The 24,470-nt window shown below is 40.3% G+C and overlaps 1 protein-coding gene across 1 annotated transcript; it reads right to left on the reverse strand.

The window, feature by feature from the left end:
- Positions 1 to 256: 256 nt before the first annotated feature.
- Positions 257 to 10,766, reverse strand: TMEM271 (transmembrane protein 271). Its single transcript, XM_075207903.1, has one exon. It carries the CDS (start codon positions 10,224 to 10,226, stop codon positions 9,354 to 9,356), a length of 873 nt encoding a protein of 290 aa, XP_075064004.1. The 5' UTR covers positions 10,227 to 10,766; the 3' UTR covers positions 257 to 9,353.
- Between the last annotated feature and the right edge of the window lie 13,704 nt (positions 10,767 to 24,470).

The following is a 24,470-nucleotide window of genomic DNA, read 5'->3' on the forward strand; positions in this document are numbered from 1 at the left end:
TGTGTCTTTCAGCACACTCATGCGCAGTACCAGAGAAATAGGCATATGGTCTGCACAGAGATTTTCATGACGTTACTTCCTGGACACTTGCTTTGCAGGTCCATTTTCTAAATAACCCACGGTATGCTTATAATCACCACTACAAACTATCCTAAATTAATAATCTTTATACCTGGGAAACAGGAGCTACCTTATTTTTTTAATACTGTTAAAAAGGATATACATTTAAAATGATACAATGGGATCCATATACCAATATGTTAGCATGTTTATTATGTCAAATTTCATGTAAACAAGTATCATCAACTTGGTAATCAGACAGATATTGTTTTGGCTTCATCGGTGAAGTGAACAACACAAAAATTAAACTGTTGCTAGGATATTGTTCTGTGCTTCAGTGAAATAACTTTTAAAGTGAAGTAAATGCATCTTAATAGCGGTATGGATATTTTCACATAAAGACACATTTTAGTACTTTTTCTTAGGCGTAACTCGCCACTATGTCCAAATGTCAGAGTACTGTAAACCTACAGACCTCTATCTTTATGACATGATAAGAGACTGCCAAGAGGCTGTTCTCCCTTGAAAATAGTGTAAGCAAATCCAAGAACTTGGATGACAAGTAGAACATGGCAACAATTCAAAAAGTAACATGTTATGCGATATTTCCTTTTTAAATATATGTGCTTTTTTTTTTATTATTATTATTATTATTATTATTATTATTATTATTATTATTATATTACACCTTTAAAATAGCAGGCTCATTTAATAAAGTGTCTGTAGTAGAAATCTTGTGCAAGTTATTTGCATCTGATAACTAACATTTTCATACGGTAAATAGGTAATGGGGATTCTAGGGTTTCTAGGGAGATCCATTCATGTGGAGTGTGGGAAAGTAAGATAATTTTGCCACAATGATCTTATTTCTACGAAAAGCCATGAATATAACAGGAAAAGCAGAATGGAAAAATACCTTAAATATAGTCAGTTACTTCTCCCAAACATATGTGTACTTTACACAAAGTTCAGCTATATAAACATATATTTTACCTTATTATTTTATTTTTTAACCAGGGAATGATGGGGATTCCATGTTTGGCTTCTTAATCGCATACTTGTCTACTCTCCCGGAATGTGCGAGAGACTCACGAGTTTGGCCTCCATCTAAAAGTGCACTAACTTCACTACTGAAGTGGGTGAAAGACGGGCTTGATGACGCGATTTGCATTATTATGACCTCCAACACCCCCAACCCTTCCACCACTGCTTTAGAACTTGGGCTATTGTTAGGCTGCATATAAGTTAGAATTAATGTAATTCTGTTATTTTGATATAATAACCAGCATATCTGGCTCTCCTCTATCAAACAAGTGGTCTCTTGTATTCCTAGGATACTAGGTGGCTGAAATAGAAGTTATTTTCCAGTCACTTCTATTCAGGCGCCATTATAAAGGTTTAATGTGTTCCTAATCCGGTGGGCCAAGTGGAAATGCCCTTTTGTCCCAATATTAAAACAGCCCTGAGTGATTGGTGTGATGCTATGTACCCTACCATTCGTTTGTTTTTATTACATTGTATAATAGGAAGAGCAAAGGAATGTTCTCCTTTGCTCTGATTCTACAATGTACTTTGTAGTACAAGCACTCTTATTAACACATAATGAGTCAACCAATTGATAGAGCAGTGACAATTTAGCAATACTGTATAAACTGAAAACAATGTAAGCCTTGCTCATAGAACACAATAGTGTCACTAGAAAAATGGCTCAGATTAAAGGCTGAACACCACTGATCTCCTGGGCACTAATGATTCAACGCATACAAGAAAACTATGTACTAGTACATCAGGTCAACTGCAGCAGTCGTTTCATTTTCAGATGCACGAATAAATTAACAAATCTCCGGGAAAATGCATGCCTGTTACATATCAAATTGTCTCCATTGAAAATCTATGAAAGCAGTGACAGTTACTCATTTGAATGATTATATAGCTAATATGACAAGTTACAGTATACTTTGTTTTCAGTGGACTTAATTTGAAATAAATACCTTAGGTTATACAGTTTTGCTATATGAGGTCTTTATCTAGCAATTCCATGTTAGGGTAGTACAGTACTATGCCTAAAATATACAAAGTTTTATTCAAATATTGCATGTTTTCCCCACAGGGAATGCCTTGTCCCAAATTGTTTAGCAAAGCTCATCACAGTGACAGTAGAGAGAGAGAAGCTTTCTAGTCATTTCTGTGTACACGACATTATCCCCCAAGCAGTAGCAATTATTTACTTTTTAACTTTCTAGTTCTCTGGGGTTTCTGGAAGCTAGGTTCCTAGATGCCATATCTATGACAGGTTTAACTTTATGTACTTTATCTTACGATGGATTTATGAGCAATAACATTTTTTTAACCCAATGACAAACTCACATACACTATGGACATATTGGGGCTCATTTAGAGTTGGACGCATTTTGTGCCCCAAACTTACATACGAAAAAAACAAGAAAAATAATTTTTACGTGTATATGCTCTGTCTAATGCATCTCAAGATGTGTCCAACTTAAACACAGAAGCAGGTGTGCAAGGCTTTTCTTATTTTTTCTTATTATTTCTTTATTTATAAGGCTCCACAGATTCCGTAGCGCTGGATACAGAAATAAGTAACAAATAGATGATGTAATACACATAAGTAGCACAGATGAGTGTGAGTAATGATATGGGGACAGCAAAAGACGTGACAGGATGTACGAGGGAGTCAGTCAGTAAACAGACAAATGACAATTGTAGAGCTTACATTCTAGAGGGAGGGGAGGCAAAAAACAGTTGGACCAACTGAGAGTAAATGGAGATGGCATGCAAAGGGAGAGGAGGTGATGGATAGGATGGTCAGGAGATGATAAGATAGTCTAACTTGAAAAGGAAAGTTTTGAGTAATCGTTTGAAGGATTGAAGGTTGGGGGAGAGTTTCAATATAAAACATAAATAAATACAAACACAAATACAAATTAAATTAAGTATAAACATCTTTTGTTTTCTCCCTTTTAAAGATCATGTAGTCCAAATGGAAATTAAGTAATGCAAATAAATAGCTGCAACTTCCTATGATATTGCCATGATAATATATTAAGTACCATCAGCTGGGGGGGAGGGGGGGTCAATACACAATTAGCGAATCAGAAGCTGCTAGGTTGTGCTGCTAGCATCATTGTGTATCATTGCGCCGGTCCTGCAGTACCTGCAAGAGACTTGGCTTCTGAGATGAGCAACCGAAAACACCCTTATTGTATTTGGCTTATGCCTGCCTGCCCATATTCTGCAAGAAAACGATACGCAAAAATGTATGTATGTGAGTAGATGTATGATGTATGTGTAAGTATTTTTGGTGTGCATGCGCTGTATTGACATGCGATCTTTCGCAAAACAAACCGGAATACGTCCAATAATAAACAAGCCCCATTATTATAAAGGGATTCTAACTAAATGCAGAATTTTTTAGGGCAAGCTTTCTCTGGTCTCATTCTTATACTATTCTTTCAATGAGTCATGTTCCAAATCTGTATTCATTTTTTGTACATCTTCATTTTTCTTTTTTTGAAACTAAATTCTTAGTCTTAAATTGCAGTTGGAAATGATTTTGCTTATACAAATGCAAAGTGTCTGGTTATTATTATTTTTTATTATTATTAGTTTTTATTTATAGGGCACCACTAGGTGTCCGTAGTGCCGTACAGGGACGGCGCTACGGTTATATTCTGAAATATAGTTATTGCTACTTGGTTGTGGTGCCTTCAGTTCCAGCCATACATGCCATACATAGGTAAGTACAAAAGTGGAGAGGGGGAGCACCACAAATTATTACCTGATCACGCAATGTAATTCCACAACCGTCATTTTGCTGACAGGTTGGGCCAAAATGATATGATTCGCAATGGATAGTGTCATGGAGGCACCTGTCCCGCCCACTTTACTAAGAGTTGGGTAGGATACAGAGGAATGGACTACTCTCCCGGGAGACTTGAAGACCTACCCTGAATTTAGGAGTTTCCTGAACATTCTGGGAGATTGGGCAAGTATGGTCCCAGTTCTGTGTCTCAGAGTTTCCCTGGGTTATACCTTCGAGTTTGTTTTAATGATTATTATTTTTTAACAGGTTTATAGCACTTTACTAATATACTTAAACTTGTTTTCTTGTTCTAACACCAGTTCAGTTTTAATAAAAAGACATTTCCTCTTCTCGAAATATCACTTTGAACATTAAAATGTGCAGAGTACATGGAAGTATCAACTGTAAATATACGGAACTTGATTTTGGGAATTGGTTATGGTCCTTTTTGAGAACCTATCAATGACTCAGATGAGAATATGAGTTGGACATCTCATAATAATTTGTCTATTTTTGCATCTTGCAAGTTTGTGTTTAGTATTTCAAGAATGAACAATCCATCTGCCTTAGTTTAAATCATTTTTAAATCTACTATTGTTCATGTGGTTTAGTGCTGTGATAAGTAATTTCAGCTAGAGAAACTATTTATTTATATTTAAAGTTCCTTTAAATTTGCATGTGCTAATAACATCATGTATTGTAATGACATGTAAACTATGAGCCCCAAACAAATGATTTTGCAATTTTTCCCTTATTTCCCAATTTAGATAAACAACAATCATCGTGTCAGTAGCTAGAAAATGTAAAAGTACAAAATATGTCCAGGGATCATTTTGTTTCATGGTAATGGCAAATGTACCTTGGTTATTGCAGTGAAGGTGTTTATACTGTGCAATTGGGTCATTATCATATGAGTATTATAAAGTCCTGCCTTGATTATCACCAATATCTAACCCCGGTAATCACTGCAGGATAAGACACCAGACTGAACTGTAGCCACCAAACTGAGTATTGGTAGTTAGCCAAATGACAATGCACACTTCTCTCTAATAAATATTCTATATAAAAAAATAAACTGTTGAACAAGTGTTGGTTTTATGATCATATGTAATTAGATTAGCCATAAATTTAAAATTAAAATAGGGACATACATTTGACCCGACATTTGGTCAACACACAAATCAATCCCTACCCACTAATTCTATCATTCTGGATTCATTTGTATTGTGAATAAATAATATACACACATGAATAAATTAATCCATACACACATGAATACATACAAATAAATTAGTAAAGGAACATATCAGTTTAGATCAGTTTAGCATTGTTACATATATATTACATATTTTTAAGTGGAAAAATCCGGTCTGTTTTGGAAAAACTGGGACACATATGAACCCCACTCATCACAAAAAGTTTATAGTATTCTTGACGTATAATTTGTGAGTGTCACATATCAATCTATTTTAAGTTAGTTCTCATGACAGATATGACACTGAATAAATCACATTAGAGCCCATACAGAATGGCATGTTAGAATCTTATGATTAGAGATTAGCAAAATATTCAAAACGTCTGCAAAATAGTTTCCTAATCCCACATTTGGGCACAATATTTTGCATGTTTCACCATCGGAGATAAGCCTTAAGTGTTACTAGTCCCAACCCAACTATACCTCACAGCCGAATAAATTCACCGTTGTTCCCCCAGCTCTACACAGAGCATAAATTCTGCGAAATGGAAATTAACAAATAAAGTGCAGAATTGCATCCTACTGAATGGCGAAGCAAAAGTGAAACTCAAAGATTCTATCAGCAGAACAATCGGCCATGAAACAATATTTGCACGAAGTTTTGACACCATTTTGCTCACCTCTACTTATGATGCATGCCACAAATATACCAAACTCTACCGTATGTTTCTAGACCTCACCAACATTGTATTTACCATCACACTGTCATAATGTAACAAAATTCAATTCTCTATGAAACTGAATACAGTGGTAAGTTTGGAATTTCAGTGTCCATATTAAATAAAAGAATCAACAGCGGATGTCATGGTAAAATTGTAACATTAAACTAAAGCATGCAACATTGACTTAATGGTTGTAATATTCTTACTACTAACAATGTAATAGTTGTCTACACAGTTTGTGGATGTGTTCATGCAATACTGTGAAATATACATTCAGCATAAACAATATAGGCCTACATGAATGCTGATTTTTTGACTGCATAAAACCAGCATTTTAAATACATTTAGAAATTGGTAAATCTGAAAATAAAGTGTGTACCCAAAACATTAGAATATGCCACAGCATTAGTTGGCAATAAAAAATATTATCTCAATTTTTAATTACAAAATTAATACTCTAGTAACACAAAGTTCCTCATGTACTAGCCTTTTCTTTGTCTATATAATATTTGTGTCGACTGCAAACTACAAGAGCGAGAGGGGCATAAATGATAGCCGTAAATAATGCACCTCTTGTTATTTTCTAAGCTCTGACTGCTCTTGTATTAAGAGATTTATATTCGACAGGCACAAGTATACAGAGCTATTCCATTCAATGTGCTTTTCAAAGTGCAATACTTGCCATTTAGGAAAATGAAAACACAACTTTATTTCTAGTCTATCAGTATAAATGTTCCCAAAATATAAGAATAACTTCCCCTTCCCACCATAACTATTTTATCAGTCTTATGAGGCAGAGGCCATCAGAACACCAAAATGGGTAAAACAATATTGAATGTAAATGTTGCAAATGCAATGTATTAGGGCACATTCACTCTTGCGCTTTATAAGGTGTGCAGTCAGGATATGCTGACCTTCTGTCTGCCACTTGTAAAGTGCACATAAATGGTCACCATGCCTCCCTTGTTCACATTCTGACCACTGCATGAGGAATGCATCAAAATGCAGTCCCTGCGTGGCAGTCCTTAGCATGCACTATAGTGTGAACAGGTGATGCATGCTTCAATGCTTTAGAGGTGACAGATCATGTTGTTTTTAATGCAATAGGCAGAATTCCAATCATTGGATTCCAGTTCAGTTCTTCAGAAATACAAGAAAAGCACACAAACGGTATTTATGATGCTCTGTACATGGATTCAGCAGAACTCTATTTAGCTCAGTGGAGTCCTGCTGAACGAATCAAAATTGCATGTACACTTTTCATGCATTTTTCATGCATTTTTGATGTACTGGGCAGAACTCAATTCAATAAATGGAATGGAGTCCTGTAAGTGTCTGCTGTCACTTTTTTTGTAACTTTGCATATAGAGGCATGTGTGCAATTTGCCCTCTATATGAAACAAAGTTCATACATCAAACTTAGAGAATGGGGCTATGGGAACTGCTGTTCCCCTGTCACATAGCAGTGCTTTATCTCTTAAAATCTTGCGGATTTGTAGTGTTTTTAGAGTTAAAGTGCTATTATGTGAGGGGAACCACGTTTCCCATTGAGTACAGGGTGTCAGTAATTAAGCAGTATAATGCTGAGTATTTATAAGTGGAGGAATGCAGCATTCTGAAACGCTTGCTCATGATTTAGACTGAAATGGTCCTCAGTGCAGAAATACTATTTGAAATGCAAGATCTCCAATGCCTGGGCTACATATAGTAAAAGTAAATTAAATAGAGTAATTTCTGACATGTTCCTTTGTGCAGGGTGAGGGAAACAACAGAATTTAGAACATAATCTGTGGCTCTCCAGCTGTGATGAAACAACAGAACCCAGAATAACCTGCCAGCCTGATTTAGTACAAGCTGACTGAGGGGCTATTGTACTTTCCTAAGGCATGTAACTTAAAGACAGCTTATTGGATCCCTGTTTGCCTCCTTCAACCCAATATGGACGAATTGAGGCAAACCCAAAGCTGTAGTAAGGTTGCGTTTTCTTTTTAGTTAACTGGCCCCTAAAACCATTAAACAGCCGTACATAAATTAAAAGTGATATCTAGCCATAATCGTACAAATACAATTCTGAATGATATTACAAGCTGTTTTCCTGAAGAACTGTATCCTCACCTCACAATCTTCCTATAAGCAAATACAAAATTCTATTTAATGAATAGAAGTGATTACTGCTGAAGCTCTAATGAACTCTTTTCCCAGCACATGTCATCTGCACTGTACTAGCTCACAAAAGCATAAACTAAATCTGTCTGTACAATTACTGCATCACATATAGGAGACTTGCTCACAGAAGATGTGAGAGTAGTCCATTTTTGACAAATTTGAAGATAATTTCAAGGGACACTTTGCAGCTGAACAGATGTATCTAAGCACATCAGATATGGTACTTACGTACTACTATGGTAGCTCTTCATGTACTACAATCCCCATCAAGATTTTATTACTGACCTTGATTATAATGTACTTTTTCACTGTAAATAAAATAAAAAACCTGGAATTGTCACTGGAAATTAGAGACAATTGGCAACTTTGTTAGTCTAAGGTCACAGAAGACCAGGAAAGTGACAAGAGCGCTGGTTCATTAATATCCATTGTGAAATCAGTGCTTGAAAACAAAACCTCCTAAGCCCTGTGATTCCTACAAGTGTCAAACTGTTTTCAAGCAAGACTCATTCTGGGAAGCACAATCACTTCACAGCAACACATCTGAATAGTTCAGCCCACATAACATGTGATCAGCTGCCAAGCCAACAAAGACACAGACCTTTATTAACTCTGTGCTGCAAGGACATTCAACAGTGCCAGCAGCCCTCTCTGCAGAACCCATATTCCATACATCACCTGGATGTGCCACCTTCAGCCTCTGGGACCCTGTCCTACAGTTCAGGTGTACCATTACCAGTTCTGCCCCTAGTTAGAGCTCAGCCAAGGAAGCTATATGCAATTTTTCCATTCTTTGCAAATCAATCCAATTTTGAGGCAGTTTTTCTGCTTTCTTACTAAACATTATTTCATGATTCATTAAAGAGAAAAAATGGTAAGAGCACTGACATTATCAGAGGCATTTACTGATAAAATCTTGAGATTTGATAAAGATGAGTAATCTCATCAGACATGAAATAAAAAGCCTATTTATACTGACATAATAATTTTGTAGCTAGACACTGTAACCATGGCAATAGTGACGAATACCAAAATTTAGATTTACACTGGTATGACAAAGTAAATGTGAAGAGGAGGAAATACTGATAGATCTATAGTCTTTGCCACTGACTCCACAAATGTCAAATGAATGATTTCAATTGGAGTCAAGTGAAGACTGCATCTCTTGGGACCACCAAGTACATACACTCGCACACATACAAACACCAGTCAACATGTTTTATCTTTCACCCCTCACTATACATTCGCTATGAGCAATATCTGAACACAACCATTTAGATACAGTGTGGTAGTCCTATTGTAACCTGTCCCTGTCCCATTTGCAGGCATCAATGATTGTCAGTGCAGATCATGGAGCAGAAGGGTCTGTACAGAAGTCAGGGTGATGTTATGTAGTGGTCGTGCTGCTGCTGCACATTTCAGTAGCAGGGTAAATCTCATCATATGGAGGGGGCTGCTCATTAGGTAAAGGGTAACAATAGGGGTATGAAGGGTTTAAATCAGGGTCCATAGGTGAATAACCCGGGAGCTCCAGAGAGGGGTGACCCCCACAGTGCACCTCCACCCCCGCTTCATCAAATAGGTGAAAAACCCCAACGTTGATATATGACACACTTTGGAAAGGGAAGTCCCCAGGGGAGAAGTCATGCTCCTCATTAGAGAAAATTGAGCCCCTGTTTTGCCTCTGGAAGCGCCTTCCCCCACATCTCCTCCTCCTTCTGCGGCGCTGCTGGGAGGATTTGTAGTTTTTTACTAGCAACAAGTTGATGAGCCCGAGCAGGCACTCCAGGGAGTTAAAAATGGTGGAAATAACCAAACCTCGCTGGTAATCCTTCAGCTTCTGGCACTTGGTGGTGCTGCTGCCTGCGCCAGGTGTTGGTTGTTGCAGGCAAAAGTGTGAGTACTTCCTCTCCACTAGTGACACAGTGTCCCCATCTATCACTGCCCCAGCAAAGGCGCTCAACACTCCCAACATGAAGACTAGCACGCCAAGGAGGAGGAAGTTCTGGCTGCCAGGCTTACTCTCCCCTGCCGCATCCTCTCGGCAGCAGAGCAGGGCAGACCCCAAGAGAGAGAGCCCAGCTGAAAGCAGCAATCCAGAGTAGAAGGCGCCAGCGGCTGTGCCCAGGCGGAATGGCTCACCCTTCAGCTCAGAGCCCAGAGAGAAGCACTTGAGGCCAACAGCGGCCGCACTTAGGGCGCAGGCAAGCAAGAAGCAGCTGGAGAGCGCAGCGCAGGCTCCCCGGACACCCCACTTCATCCTCCGCGCTGGCCTCTCTTCCTCCAGCACCCCCTCCTCTCCTTCTCCTCCTCCTCCTGTGCTCTGGCCGTCTTTCTTTCCTCATCCTCCCGTGTCCTCATCCCCAGCTGCGCTTTCCAGGAAGGAGGTGGTGGGGTCCAGAGAGGACATGCTTTAGGGAGAGAGCTTGTAGAGCTGCATGCACCAGGGCTCAGCCCGAGTATCCTGGCTTGCCGAGTCCAGTCAGCAGCAGCAGTTGTAGTAGCATGCAGCAGCACGGCTCTCTCACTGCACCTTCCCAGCCTCTGCACATTGCATTATCTCATTGCTCTTAGAAGAGGATTAAATATTGATGTGAGAGAGGGGGGAATACAGGCAATGTGCAGAGGAATAGACAAGAAAGCCTGTCAGACTTTACACCAGCCAGCTCTGCTGCACGCCAGTCCGTTTTAGGCTAGGAGAAAAAAACCCAATCACTTAGCAGTTGATGTCATGAAGCCCACACAGAGCTCCCTCCCCCAGAATTGCTATCTTTAACCTGCATATCTTCAAAGCAGGGAAGAGGTTAATGGTGCAAGGGGCTAGTTGTATGAAGAAGAACAGCTTCATTTCATTGTGGGAATGCTGCATTCTGCAAAGGCACAAAAATAGGGAACTGAATGTCTCAACACTGATTTTAAATCACTGCCCATCACTGCAAGAATTCATAAGTTAATTGGTATTTTCTTCCAGTGATTGCATTTGGTTTTTCAATTAAATGCAATGCTACAAACATGCTGAAAAGACATTGTGTTTCTCCTCCTTAATTGCTAAGTAAATACTTAGCATAGTACTATGAACAATGGGTGTAATGAATTTCGAATGTATAGCACTGCAGCATGTACTGTTTATTCTACTGCTGAAACTTTTGTATTCCTGAGTGACTACATAATAATCTGTTTTACTGAGCAGAACCAGCATGCTAAGTTTACAGGCCCTAGGCACATATTGTACCAGAATATGGGGCATTTGTCTGAATTCCTTGATTGAATGAAGATTGCTGCCTGAAAGAAGTGCGCGATATTGTGACATAGATTTACAAGACAACAATTTTTAGGAAATACACACTAGAGTAGGGAATTTTCCTATGAAATATATATATATATATATATATATATATATATATATATGTACATATGTATATATATATATATATATATATATATATATATATATATATATATGTGTGTGTATATATATATATATATATATATATATATGTGTATATATATATATATATATGTATATATGTAAATGGAACTGAAACGAACATTGGGCAGGAAATGTTTTGTAATGTATATGTACATGAATATATATATATATATATATATATATATATATATGTATATATTAGAGATGCTCACTGACCCCCGTGTTTTGGTTTTGGATCTGGATTACCGACGTGTTTTGGTTTTGCCAAACCAACATTGCGTGTTTTGGTTTTGGTTTTGTTTTGCTATTTTGTTTAAAAATCAATGTTTTTGGGCATAAAATAACCGAATTTAGTGCTCCACCTGTTCTTTGGATAAGTAAGGTAATTCTAAAGCTAATAAATTAGGAAGAAAACAGTTTAATCCCTGGTAGGCCGTCCTTAAATCTGCACACAAACCTGATTGTCTTCCTCTTCATCTTAGCCTATTGGCAATGCAGCCATCGTCTTTGGGTGTATATTACACCCTACACTTATAGTTAAATATATAAAGAAATGGACAAAGGCGGTTTGGTTTCTGTCTCTCTAGGCCCCCCTCCACTTGTAGAAAATACTAAAAAATTCAGCCGTTATAGACTGTACAATATAAATTGAAATGGACAAAGGCAGTTTGGTTTCAGTCTCTATAGACCCCCCCTGCCCTCCACTTGTAGTTGAATAGAAAAAAAGCAGCCTGCATAGATTGAACAATATAAAAAATAAATGGACCAAGGTAGTTTGTTGGCTGTCTATGACCCCCCCCCCCCCACCCTCCACTTGTAGTTGAATAGAAAAAAAGCAGCCTGCATAGACTGAACAATATACAAAATAAATGGACCAAAGTAGTTTGGTGGGTGGCTGTCTATGACCCCCCCCCCCCTCTACTTGTAGTTGAATAGAAAAAAAGCAGCCTGCACAGACTGTAGAATTAGAATATAAAAAGAAATGGAGAAAGGCAATTTGGTATATATCTGCATCATAATCATCAACATCATCATTAGTGCCCTCGTCGCCTACACAAATCTCCTCCTCATCCTCTTCTAATTCCAAAGTGGCATCCTCAATTGGTGTATCACCGGCTACACTCGGGCTGTTAAGGCACACATCAGCAGAACTGCTGAAAGGACCCTTCTTTATGGGTACACTGTCACTAACAGAATGCTCAAGATTAGACATACCACTGGTGGATGGACTCTCCACAGGGATTGGTGTCATTTCTGATTCAGAGCATACATTATCCTCTAATGCCTTACTGTTTTCTTGCAGCTTGGCTTTGACGCGTAACAGTAGTTGTGCACCACTTTTAGACTCCAAATTACTTGGTCTTGCTTGGTCACGAGTGACCATACTAGAAGAAGGCTCGGTAACATTTTTGGATGTGCCACTAATAGAGAAAGGCGAAGGTCTCGTTCTCTCTTTGCCACTGCGTGTGTAGAATGGCATGTTGCAATTTTTTTATCGGCAGTTAACTTTTCCTCAGTTACACTTCTTTTTCGCTTCAACACAGTAAAAAAATTTTGGGTGTGTGTTTTTTTGCCTGATTTCAAAAGAATAAGTAGTTTGACATCGCCTTTCCCAGATGACGTACTGGGAACACTACCATCAGGACTGGTGACAGAACCTGGTTGCTCATTCTGTTCATATGTGGACTGATTTGAATCCATTATGAGCCCAAAGCACTTGTAGTGCTACAAATTGTTTTAGATACTGCTGACAAATATGATTATTGACAGCCAGAAAAATTAATGCAAAAGAATGGGGGGCACCCCAAAAGCACTTGGAGTGCTAAATATTATTTTTTTAGACTGCTGACAAACAGGACTTTTGACAGCCAGAACAATTAATGCAAAAGAATGGGGGACACCCCAAAAGCACTTGGAGTGCTAAATATTATTTTTTTAGACTGTTGACAAACAGGACTTTTGACAGCCAGAAAAATTAATGCAAAAGAATGGGGGACACCCCAAAAGCACTTGGGAGTGCTAAATATTATTTTTTTAGACTGCTGACAAACAGGACTTTTGACAGCCAGAAAAATTAATGCAAAAGAATGGGGGACACCCCAAAAGCACTTGTAGTGCTAAATATTATTTTTTTAGACTGCTGACAAACAGGACTTTTGACAGCCAGAAAAATTTATGCAAAAGAATGGGGGACACCCCAAAAGCACTTGGAGTGCCAGAAACTGAACATAAACCCTCCTCTATCCTCCTCTTACTGCTGTAACAACTGGTATTAAGATTAGAATGGTATTGAATAGAAACAATAATGTGTCCAATTACTGCTCTGTCCCTGCGCTGATATAGCCAGTGTGACCTAACCCTGCTTTCTCCCTCTGTCAAATGTCGATGGATTGCTGTGGAGGCTGGTATTTATGCTTTTCAAATCTCGCGAGAACCGAGCTCAGAAATATGAATACGTCACAATGACGTTTTGCCTCGATTTCGAATCCGAACGAGCGGGAGAGTACCGAGCGTGCTTGGCTCGGTACTCGGATATGCTGAATTCGGATCTGGGGGAACCGAGCCCGCCCATCTCTAGTATATATATATGTATATATATATATATATATATATACACACATGTACATGTATGTATGTATATATATATGTATACATATATATATATGTATATATACATGTATATATATATATTTATATATATATATATATATATATATATATATATATATATATATACATATATATACATACATACATGTATACATATATATATATATATATATATATATATACACACAGCTAAGACCGAATATATTAATATCGGAGGCCAGATATAAAAAGTAGGCAAGTATAATTAAGTGAATGTAAAGTCACTCTACAAAATTCAACCATACAAATGTGTGTTTTTATGTGTATTTAACTTGCATTGTGTTGAAAACCTATATATCGAACGCAATGCAGTTTATATGCGGTTTTACTTAAAAAGCAGATTTCCAATGTCATTGTACACATAGCCTTTCAGGCAGTTATTTAAATGCAAGTCCTGAACCCTCTGTAAAAATGGCCTGTAAAGTCTTTGCACCCATTGATATCATGTGGGGAATCAATCCCTTCCCATATTGTGCAATGCCTACGTATAAGGTAATTCCTTGTCCACAGCTAGGTGTAAGGAAGCAGGAGAACGGGCAGAAGTTTTTATGACTTCATCACTGGTTCGCTCATCATACACATACAGGAGGTTCTGAGTGGCGATCCTGTTACTGCATCCTTCTAGCATCTCTCTTAGGAGGGGAGGGAAGAGAGTGATTGTGTAAGCTAAAGCTTTCTTTTTTTTTCTTTTCTAAAAATATAGTGAATTGCCCCTACTGCTGCCTGATAGAGGATGCATAAGGCAAGGTACTAACATTGGCAGGAATACCTCTATTATTATTATTGTTATTTATTATGCACATAGAGCCAATCATATTACGCAAAAGCATTTAACTTACTAGTATGCTTTTAGGACCGTGGGAAGAAACCCACCCAAACACTGGGAGAACTTACAAACTCCACAGAGATAGGGCCCTGGTTGGGATTGAACTTGTGAGCGCAGCACTGGGAGGTAGCAATGCTAACCACTGTGCCCCTGTGTTACTCCCATACTTATTGGACATTTCCCTGCTGATACTTCATGTGCACAATGTTACCGAGTTTAAACTATTAGCACAGCAATCTATTTACTCTGAGAGTTTAAACTCAATGGTGTCAGGAGCATTTCAAATCTGCACATTGCATAGACAGAGATAATGTAGTTATGGGACATTGCAGCTTTTAGTAGAAAATGTCCAAGATAGAGAGTTTTTGACAGGGACATGGTGTTGTTATATTTTGCTAGGGTGCCATAGCCAAGCGCAGGATTTCTATAGGGGAATTTTCATTGTACATCACCAGAGTGGGCATGACCAGCATGAAAGGGGCATGACTATGATTTTTGGCACCTCTCCAGCTCTTCCCAGCCTCCTAAAATACACAGGCAATGCTGCTTGCACTACTATTAGGTGCACGCAGATACTTTTTATCTAGCGGGGAAGTGTAAAGCAGGACATACCTCCTGACTGTCCATGCAGCTGGGACAAAGTCTTGACTGAACGGGACAGTCACCCAAAATCGAACTGACCCACCAGAACCAAGACAGTACTAAGGCAGACCGGCCTCCTTTCTCCAACCTGTTCTTGCAGCTTTCAATACCTGTAGCGGCTCTTGTCATAAGCTCAGTAGCTATTTGTCTGGATCCTGGAATGCTGGGGTCCTGTTTGGAAAAAGGATAGGTACATGAGATATGCAATGAGTGAACACCATCCTTCCTCTAACCCCAACATTAAATCAAAAGAACCCACCTTTAATAATTATGAATTAATAATGTTCACATTTAAAAGAATAGACCCATAGCCCCCCAAACAACCCCAACATTAAAATAATAGCATTAACATTTAATAAATAAACCTATTTCCTCCCAGACATTAAATAATACGTGGGAGTTGTCTGACTGTGTCATGTTCTACAACAAAGGAGTAGAAGTGACCTTCTATATAACAAAATAACCCTAATGAATATTCCAACCAACCTCTAAGGGATTTTATTCCACATGAGCATCTTTATTCAACTTTACAAAGTATTCAAATAAGGTTACCTAATATACTACACTAGTTGCACTCTCTTGTTCCCTTTGTTTCCATTTTACTTCTGCTGGGAAAGGACCATACAAAGCAGCAGATTATTCATCTAATAGTCCATGTTAAAATGTATGACCCATGATGGCAGGAGTGCAGTACTTTGGACGTGTTTCATCTTTATTAATTAATCAATAATCACATTTTTTTTGAAAAAGCAGTCCATCTTCTCAAACTCAGCCTCACATCAAATCACCCCACCTTCATTTAATAAGCCCCACCATATCCCCTTAATTAAATAAAATAGCCCCATCATGACCCCATGAAAAATTAAAATGTCTCACCCACCACTAAATGATTAGCCCCCATCCTCACCCTACCATGAAATTAATAGCCCCCAACCCCACCCCACCCACTCTTACATTAAAAGCATTCCACCTTCCTCTATATTTACATTAAAAGCCCTTCACCCCCACACCCACACTTACTTTAGAAGCCCCCCAACACACTCTTAAATGCTCCTTCCCCTCACACTTACATAAAAAGGGCTCAACTCCACACTTAGATTAAAACATTAAAAGCCCTCTCCCCCTACACTTACCTTCTTCCATCTGTATCTTTACTCCTGCTGCCTGAACACATGAGACATGCTCAGTTGGAGTGAAGGGGTGGACACACAGTGAGGGAGAGCGGGAGCAACAGATCAGAATGATCTACAGCCACAAGCTGTAATGTCTTGGGTAAGGCCACTAGAAAGCATACAGTACCCAGGGCTTGATGGTTTCCAGGCAACTGGAAAACGAACCTGGGTGCAGACTGAACATGTCTTTGAAAAGGGGAGACAAGTAAGATGTTTAAGCCACATCTGTAACAACAAAATGTAAAGAGTACATTAGTGGAAAGTAAAGCTATGCAAAGAGATTTTTTTTATAATTCTTTATTTTGAATGGTCAAGCAATACAAGGTATATAAGATACAAAATCTGAAAGTTACAGTGTGTACATAGGAAGACATCTACATTGTACTGAAATCCTGGAAGGACATGCACAAGGAATTTAAGCTGTAAAGTGACCAGTTTTTTATATTATTTCTTGCTTTATCTTACATAGATCAGACAACATCAAAATAGAATTGGGGGGGGGTGTAAAAAAAGGGGGGGGGGGGGTAAGAGAGGGGAGGTGGGAAGGAAGACCACAGAAGTTAGGCAGGGGTACAGTCAGAGGGAAGGTAATGAATGTGTGTTAGAGGGTCAAGGGTTGGTAGAGCAGGAGCAGGGACTCACTCGCCACACATGGGCCTTCACGGAGAAATCAAGTATCAGAGGGAAACGCGCTTGCCGCCATTTGCCATGGAGCCCAGACTTGGGTGAAAGCGTAACCTCTGTCGTGTAGGTGGTAAGTAATTTCTTCCATTGCTGCCACATTCCAAATTTGTTTTTAAGGGCCGAAAAAGATGGAGGGGAAGCACGCTTCCAGTTGAGGGCAATAAGAGATTTGGCGGCTGTGAGGATGTGCGCCGTCAGTTTTTTGGCGAATTTATCAAGATCCGGGGGAGGGTAACAAAGGAGAAAGATCCAGGGGTCCTTAGCAACGGGAGTCTCAAATAAAGTATTGATAAAGCCATGGATCGCATCCCAGAAGGGAGCGATAATTGGACAAGTCCACCAGATATGTAACATAGAACCCCTGTGGCCGCAATTCCGCCAGCAGTCCGGCGACGCGGAGGGGAAAATTGCATGAAGTCGAGTGGGGGTATAATACCAGCAATAGTAAATTTTATAGGATGTTTCTTTTAGTCTGGTCGATATAAAGCTTTTGGCTATCCCCAGTCTCATGTCCTCCCAGGCCTCCTCATCTGGTGGAGGGCCGAGATCTCTCTCCCACTCAACTTCGTGGGGGAGCTGAGGGTGAAGAGTGGAATCGAGAAAGATACTATAAAGCTGTGATATCATGCCCTTGGACATGGGGTGGTGTTTGCATAGGTTCTCAAATGGAGTGAGGGGACGCAGTATAGAATTGGGTGGCAGGGATCGCAAAAAATGGCTGATTTGAAAGAACTCAAAGGGGCTAAGCGTCCGGCCTGGGGAGTGAAACTGGAGCTCAGCTAGTGGAAGCCACTGGCCCTGTTTCGAGAAATCTGATGGAAATTTAGGGCCGGCCTGAGTCCAGAGACGGTGTCTCAATCTAGGGAGGCCGGGAGGAAATATGGGGTTAAACCAGATGGGGGTCAGGGGAGAGAGGGCAGATGTAAGCTTTAATTTAAAGGAGTAGGAATCCCAAATCTCAACGTCAAATTTAATGGTGGGAAGGAGTTTGGAGGGTAAGGGGCGGTGTATAGGGGATAAACCCCAAAGTGGTGTCAGATCAGGGAGGGCAGTATGCGCCGCCTCCAGGTCCAGCCATGACATGGAACCTGAGGGGGCATATGATGCAACAATTTGAGAGAAGTGAGAAGCTAAGTAGTACATCTTAATATCGGGTAGACCCCTCCCACCATCGGGAATAGGTTTCTTCAGGACAGCCACTGATACCTGTGGGGGCCTATGATTCCAAATAACCCGAGTGAGGGCCTTCTAGATGTTGGATAGGAGGGTGGCAGGGGCAGGAACTGGTAGGGTTCGGAAGAGGTACAGCCATTTGGGTATGATATTCATTTTTACTGCGATGATCCTACCCAGTCATGAGATAATAAGGCGGTTCCAGGAAGCCAAATCAGATTGCGTTTTGGCGAAGAGAGGTGGGAAATTCTCTTGGTAGAGGAGGTCGTATCGGGATGTGAGGTAGACTCCCAGATATTTTATTTTTCTAGTCTGCCACTTGAATTTGAAAGAGGACCGTAACACTTCGGCCTCCTGGGGGGAGACATGAAGCAATAGGGCCTCTGATTTTGTATAATTTATTTTATAGCTAGATACGTCACCATAGGCCTGGAGAGCATTATACAGGTTAGGTAGGGAAATCGTTGGTTGGGAGTGTGAGACCAGGACATCGTCCGCAAAAAGCGAAATTTTAGAGTTGATGTCCCCCACCTGCACACCAGAAATATTAGGGTCATGGCAAATTTGAGAGGCCAGTGGCTCAATCACCAGAGCAAAAATAAGGGGAGAGAGGAGACAGCCCTGCCTCGTGCCGTTTTGGATGGCTAACGGGTTTGAGAGTACCCCGTTGATCAAGATTTTAGCTGAGGGTGAGGAATATAGTGCCAGGACGCCAGTGAGGACATTGCCAGGGAAGCCAAAGGCCTCAAGAGCCGTGTTCATGAAACCCCAAGAGATCCTATCAAACGCTTTTTCAGCGTCCAGAGAGAGGATTATAGTGGGAGATCTCCTGGTGTTTGCAATGTGTATGATATCAATGGCTCTTCTGGTGTTGTCCCTCGCCTGGCGGCCCGGAATAAATCCCACCTGGTCGTAGTGGATCAGCGAGGGGAGGAATATGTTTAAATGATTTGCTAGGATCTTAGCGAAGATCTTTAGATCCAGGTTGAGAAGGGAGATGGGTCTGTAGCTGGAACAATGAAGTGGGTCCTTCCCATCTTTTGGGATCACTACAATTCTACCTTCAAGCATTTAAGGTGGGAAGGGGGTTCCTTGTAGGACACCATTGTACAGGGAGAGCAGGTGAGGGGCAAGCACACTCGAATTTTTTTTATAATAAGCTGCCGTAAATCCGTCTGGGCCTGGAGATTTTCCATTTTTTTGCGATTTAATAGTAAGCTGAATTTCCTCTAATGTAATTTCCTCGTTGAGGAATTGGAGGGCCTGAGGGGATAATTTGGGAAGTTTAGATTTAGCAAGGAAGTCTGATATCAATGAGGAGTTAGACTGCTGCAGGTTAGAGGCAGGGGGAGATGGGAGATTATATAGGGCGGAGTTATATTGCTGGAAAGTCTCTCTAATGGCAGCAGGGTTATGGAGGAGCTGGTTCTTAGAATCACGGATTGATATGATATTTTTGTGGGACCTTTCTGAACGGAGCCGCGCAGCAAGAATTTTATCCGCCTTATCCCCCTTTTCATAGAAGGATTGCCGGAGCCATTTAAGGCGTTTGGCTACCTGCTTGGAGAGAAGAAGATCTAATTGGGCCTTAGTCTCGCGGAGGGCTAGCAGAATGGAAGGGTCCGGAGTAGCCTTGTGTTTGGCTTCTAGAGATTGTAGTTTAAGGGATAATTTATTGGTCATGGTAAGGGTTTCTTTCTTCCATCTGGAGGCAATGCTAAGCAGGTGTCCCCTCAGGACCGCCTTGTGCGCTGTCCATAAAGTGGCCCTAGAGATATCTGGGTGGTCGTTGAGCTCAAAGTAATCTTCGAGGCGAGCCCCGAGCTGGGAGATTATATCCGCATTATGGAGCAGAGAGTCATTAAGACGCCAGGTCATGGGGCGGGGTCGGTCTGGGAGGCCGCATAGATCTATAGATATAGGGGAGTGATCAGACCAAATCATTGGGTGAATTTGGGCTGCCTGGATGTTTAATGCAAAGTTGTGGCTGAGCAGGATCATACCAATGCCTGAATATGAATGGTGTGGTGGGGAGTAATATGTATAGTCCCGAGAGGACGGTTCCTTCACTCGCCAGGAGTCGTAGAAAAGCTGGGATTTCATGAGACTGAGGAGAGATTTAGAGGATAAGGGGTCAGAAGTATTAGGGGGGGCAGCCACAGGGGGGGAACGATCCAAGGATTGATTCAAGACAGCATTGAAATCTCCCGCTACGATAAGGTCCCCCTGACGAATACTGGACAGCAATACATCTATTTTGGAAAAAAAGCGGTTCTGATGCTGATTGGGAGCATAAAGATTAACTAACGTGCATAGCTTGTTATTAAGCCTACCCACCAAGATGAGGTATCGGCCTTCTTTGTCTGTAAGGGAGTCAATGAGTTCATATGTCAAATGGCGGGCAAACAAAATCGCCACCCCTTGTTTTTTGGTTGAGTGATCGCAAGCATGGTATGAGACGGGGTATGCTTTGGAACGATGTAATAAATAATATGTAAACAGGATCAAATAGTTCAGAGCATGTCAATTACTATTAGATCCAGTTGCACTAAATTTATATGTATTGACAATGGGTAGATCCATCATTGTCAACTTATCAGGTTTCCCTTTGGTAGGGGCTGGCTGACAACTGGTAGCCTGGTGGATAGTCCGAGTGCCAAGTGTGTGCCACTGCAAGAGAATGAATGAACAAGCTACGGAGGGGATTTGCCTAGCAGTAGCCCGCTCCATCTTCTTCCCTCTCCATTAGAAAAAATGCTCTGAGCCCACCCACAAACCAGGCAACATCCTTGTAAATGTAACCTTCTCCACCTGTTATATCATTTTAATATCTCTTCAAGCAAAATATAATTTAGTTGTGTCCAAGCGGATGTAACAAATGAGCCCAGCCCACATTTAGTTTTCATGCTCTGATCCGCCTCGCTCCTCCCATCAGAACATGCTAAATTCTGTATGTCTCGCAATCATTTCATATTGCTATTTAGTGGTTATTCAACAGAGTAGGGAGCATTTTCCATTAAACAACAATAGTTTGGTGAACGTGGTTCTTACTTCATGACCAGAGCATCATGAAGCAGGACATAGCTGTCCTGAAAGCTCGGGACAGTAACCCAAAATCATGATTGTCCTACCAGAAATAGGCAGTTATCAGACAGTGCTACTCTCTCCTACCTGTTCTCACAGCTTTGACTACCTGCTGCTGCTACTGATGCATTAAGCTCTGTGGATGCTTGTTTGGATCTTGGAATGTGGGCCCCTGTTTGGAAAACAGATAAGTAGTATTCACCTCCTAGAAAGTCAAGCAACAAGTGAACAGCCTAGGCCTCTCTCCTAGCAACTGGCCCTGACCAGGGGTGGATTGGGAATTTACAGTGGCCACAGAACAACAAAAAGTAGGCAGGGTTAGTATACCTTTAGCTGTAGCCACAACGGTGGTAAGCCGGGGCAATGCCTGAAATGGCGATAACAGAACAGGTATTGCTGTGGTACTGCCTAGATACTTGTTAAATAGGCTTCCACATGCAAAGGTAATCTTTCCATTGGCAGGGGTTACCGCAGCATTAGCAGCTTTATCGCCGGAAGTAACCCTTTGAAACAAGACAAAGCCATATTGTTTTATTAAAGGGCTTTTGACCCTTTAAAAAATGAGTACTCTAGTTAATGCAAAATCTCCGATAAAGAATCCCTGACCAGCAGTGTCTCAAAACCCCATTAGCGTGTGCACTAATAGGGCTCTCAGCATGATGAATAAGACCTATAACATAACAAAAGTTTACTACTGAAACACTCAGTAAAAATTATTAAAACTAGAAAATTGTTCTTACCTACCATCCTTAGGTTCAACTATGTGGCGTTTTCATCCATGTAACTTCTGATTGGCAGTCAACAGCACTGGTTCTGCCTGCCAGACTCCAGTAGAAAAGGACGCACACACACACACACACAAGGGGGGGCAGAGGCACACACACGAAGGGCCGGGGGGGCCTGAGGTACGCACATAAAGGGGAGGGGGCAGAGGCAAAAACATGAAGGGGAGGACAGAGGCACACACACAAAGGTGGGAACAGAAGCACAGACACGAAGGGGGGGGGGCAGAGGCACGCACACAAAGGGGGGGGGGCACAAAGGCACACACACAAAAGGGGGGACAGGGAAGGAGAAGAGAAGCTAATTATATTGAATGTTGTATTTTGTCTTTTTTCTTGTGCTCGGACTGTGCGGTGCAAAGTCCCGGCCAATTGAGGAAGCTGCTGGGAGGAAGAGGAGGAGGATGGGGCAGTGACACACAAACTTATACCAATAGGCAGGGCTGCCTGTTTAAATGGCCACGTGCTGCCTCTGTAAAGCAACAGACAGCGTGTGGTCCAGCCTACAAACATTATAAACAGCCCCATCATTAAATTGATATAATTCACATTTAATAAATAGGCATTTTACGCCCAACATCTAATTAATTGCATTCACATTTAATAAATGGGACTGGTTGAGAGGCAATAGGCCTAACATCAAATTATAGCAGTTAAGTTTGATAAATAGGCCTCCTTCAACCCTAACCTGCCTAGACATGAATAGTCTTCACATAACATTAACTCCTCACTTCCTTCATAACATTAACTATACCAATCAAAGTTCCTGCCAGCCAGCCCCTTTTAAGATATTAAGCGTTGTGAAGGAAGTTATGGCCATAAGCAACCTTTCTGACCAATTAAAAAGAACCTGACTTAAGCACCGTGGGACTGAGGTTAATTAAAATGTCTTTCAACTGCTGAGGGCCTGTTTCTTTATCAGTCCTCACCAATTACAGGGTATTGTATATCATACATTGCAGTCACTTTTAATGTTCCTGAAAGCGCCTCCTGTCTGTCAGTTACTGAATGGTACTGTATATAATAATGTAGCGATTGAATAAATTATTCCTTTAGCCCACACCTCTTTAAATGGATATATACTAAGTTTAAGTATAAAAGCTGTTTTGGATTTAAAAACAAAAAAACAAAAAAATGTTATTTAATTTTTCTATTTGTTGCAAGGACTGGAAGACTGAACTGAGTAAGTAGAACAAACTCAGTAGAGCAGAACAGTAACTCTTATCAATTTATATAATTCATAAATGTCTACAATAAATATTTTTTCATAGTAAACAAAATTACACTTATCGCTGCATAATTGTCATTTTAATAAATAAATAGACCCCACAGTTTGATATGTTTGCTAAGGGTGGTAAAATCATTTTGTTTAAATTAATGTGAGCACTTATAATTAATCTTTTGGTTTAATATTACTTTGGAAAGTGTTCGTTGAGGGTGGCTTCACATGAATTTTCTGTGTTTTACAATTCTTTCACATGAATGAAACTAAAAAGAGAGTTTGTTTAAGTATTAGCATGCAGTAAACTAATGGTTGGAGGCAGTGTGGTAACTATATGTGGCTGTTCTGGGGTCTGGCAGTGAAGGGTAATCAGTGAAACGCAACCATTTGCCACGGAGGACCAGCAATGCTCTTCTTTCCACAACACAACTAAAAGTCCAAGTGGGGCTTCACAGTGCAATAGTAGGATTAACTTTAGCAGAATATTTTAAGACAGTATTATCAAGGAGTTTTGCTTACCAAGAGAGATGGTAAACTAAAATATTTAGCAAATTATGTAAAGCATTAGCTCACATTTCCTCACACAGCAAAGCTAGGTGCAATGCCCTTTTAGAGATGCATGTATAGGATACTAAATTAAAGCTAAATTGCTTACTGGGGAGATGATTGTTACTTTCATACATTTAGCCAAATAGTTTTACATTTTATTTTTACAACTAAAGAAGCACAAGTGACTAACCTTAATTTGCCCCCACTTTACTTCAGATCATGCAGTCCTTACTTGTGCACCTCGATTGACAGTAGGTCACATGATACCTACTGTATTGTCCAATTGGCAGA

The sequence above is a fragment of the Mixophyes fleayi genome, chromosome 1, assembly GCF_038048845.1.
Source record: "Mixophyes fleayi isolate aMixFle1 chromosome 1, aMixFle1.hap1, whole genome shotgun sequence".
Classification (NCBI taxonomy): domain Eukaryota; kingdom Metazoa; phylum Chordata; class Amphibia; order Anura; family Limnodynastidae; genus Mixophyes; species Mixophyes fleayi.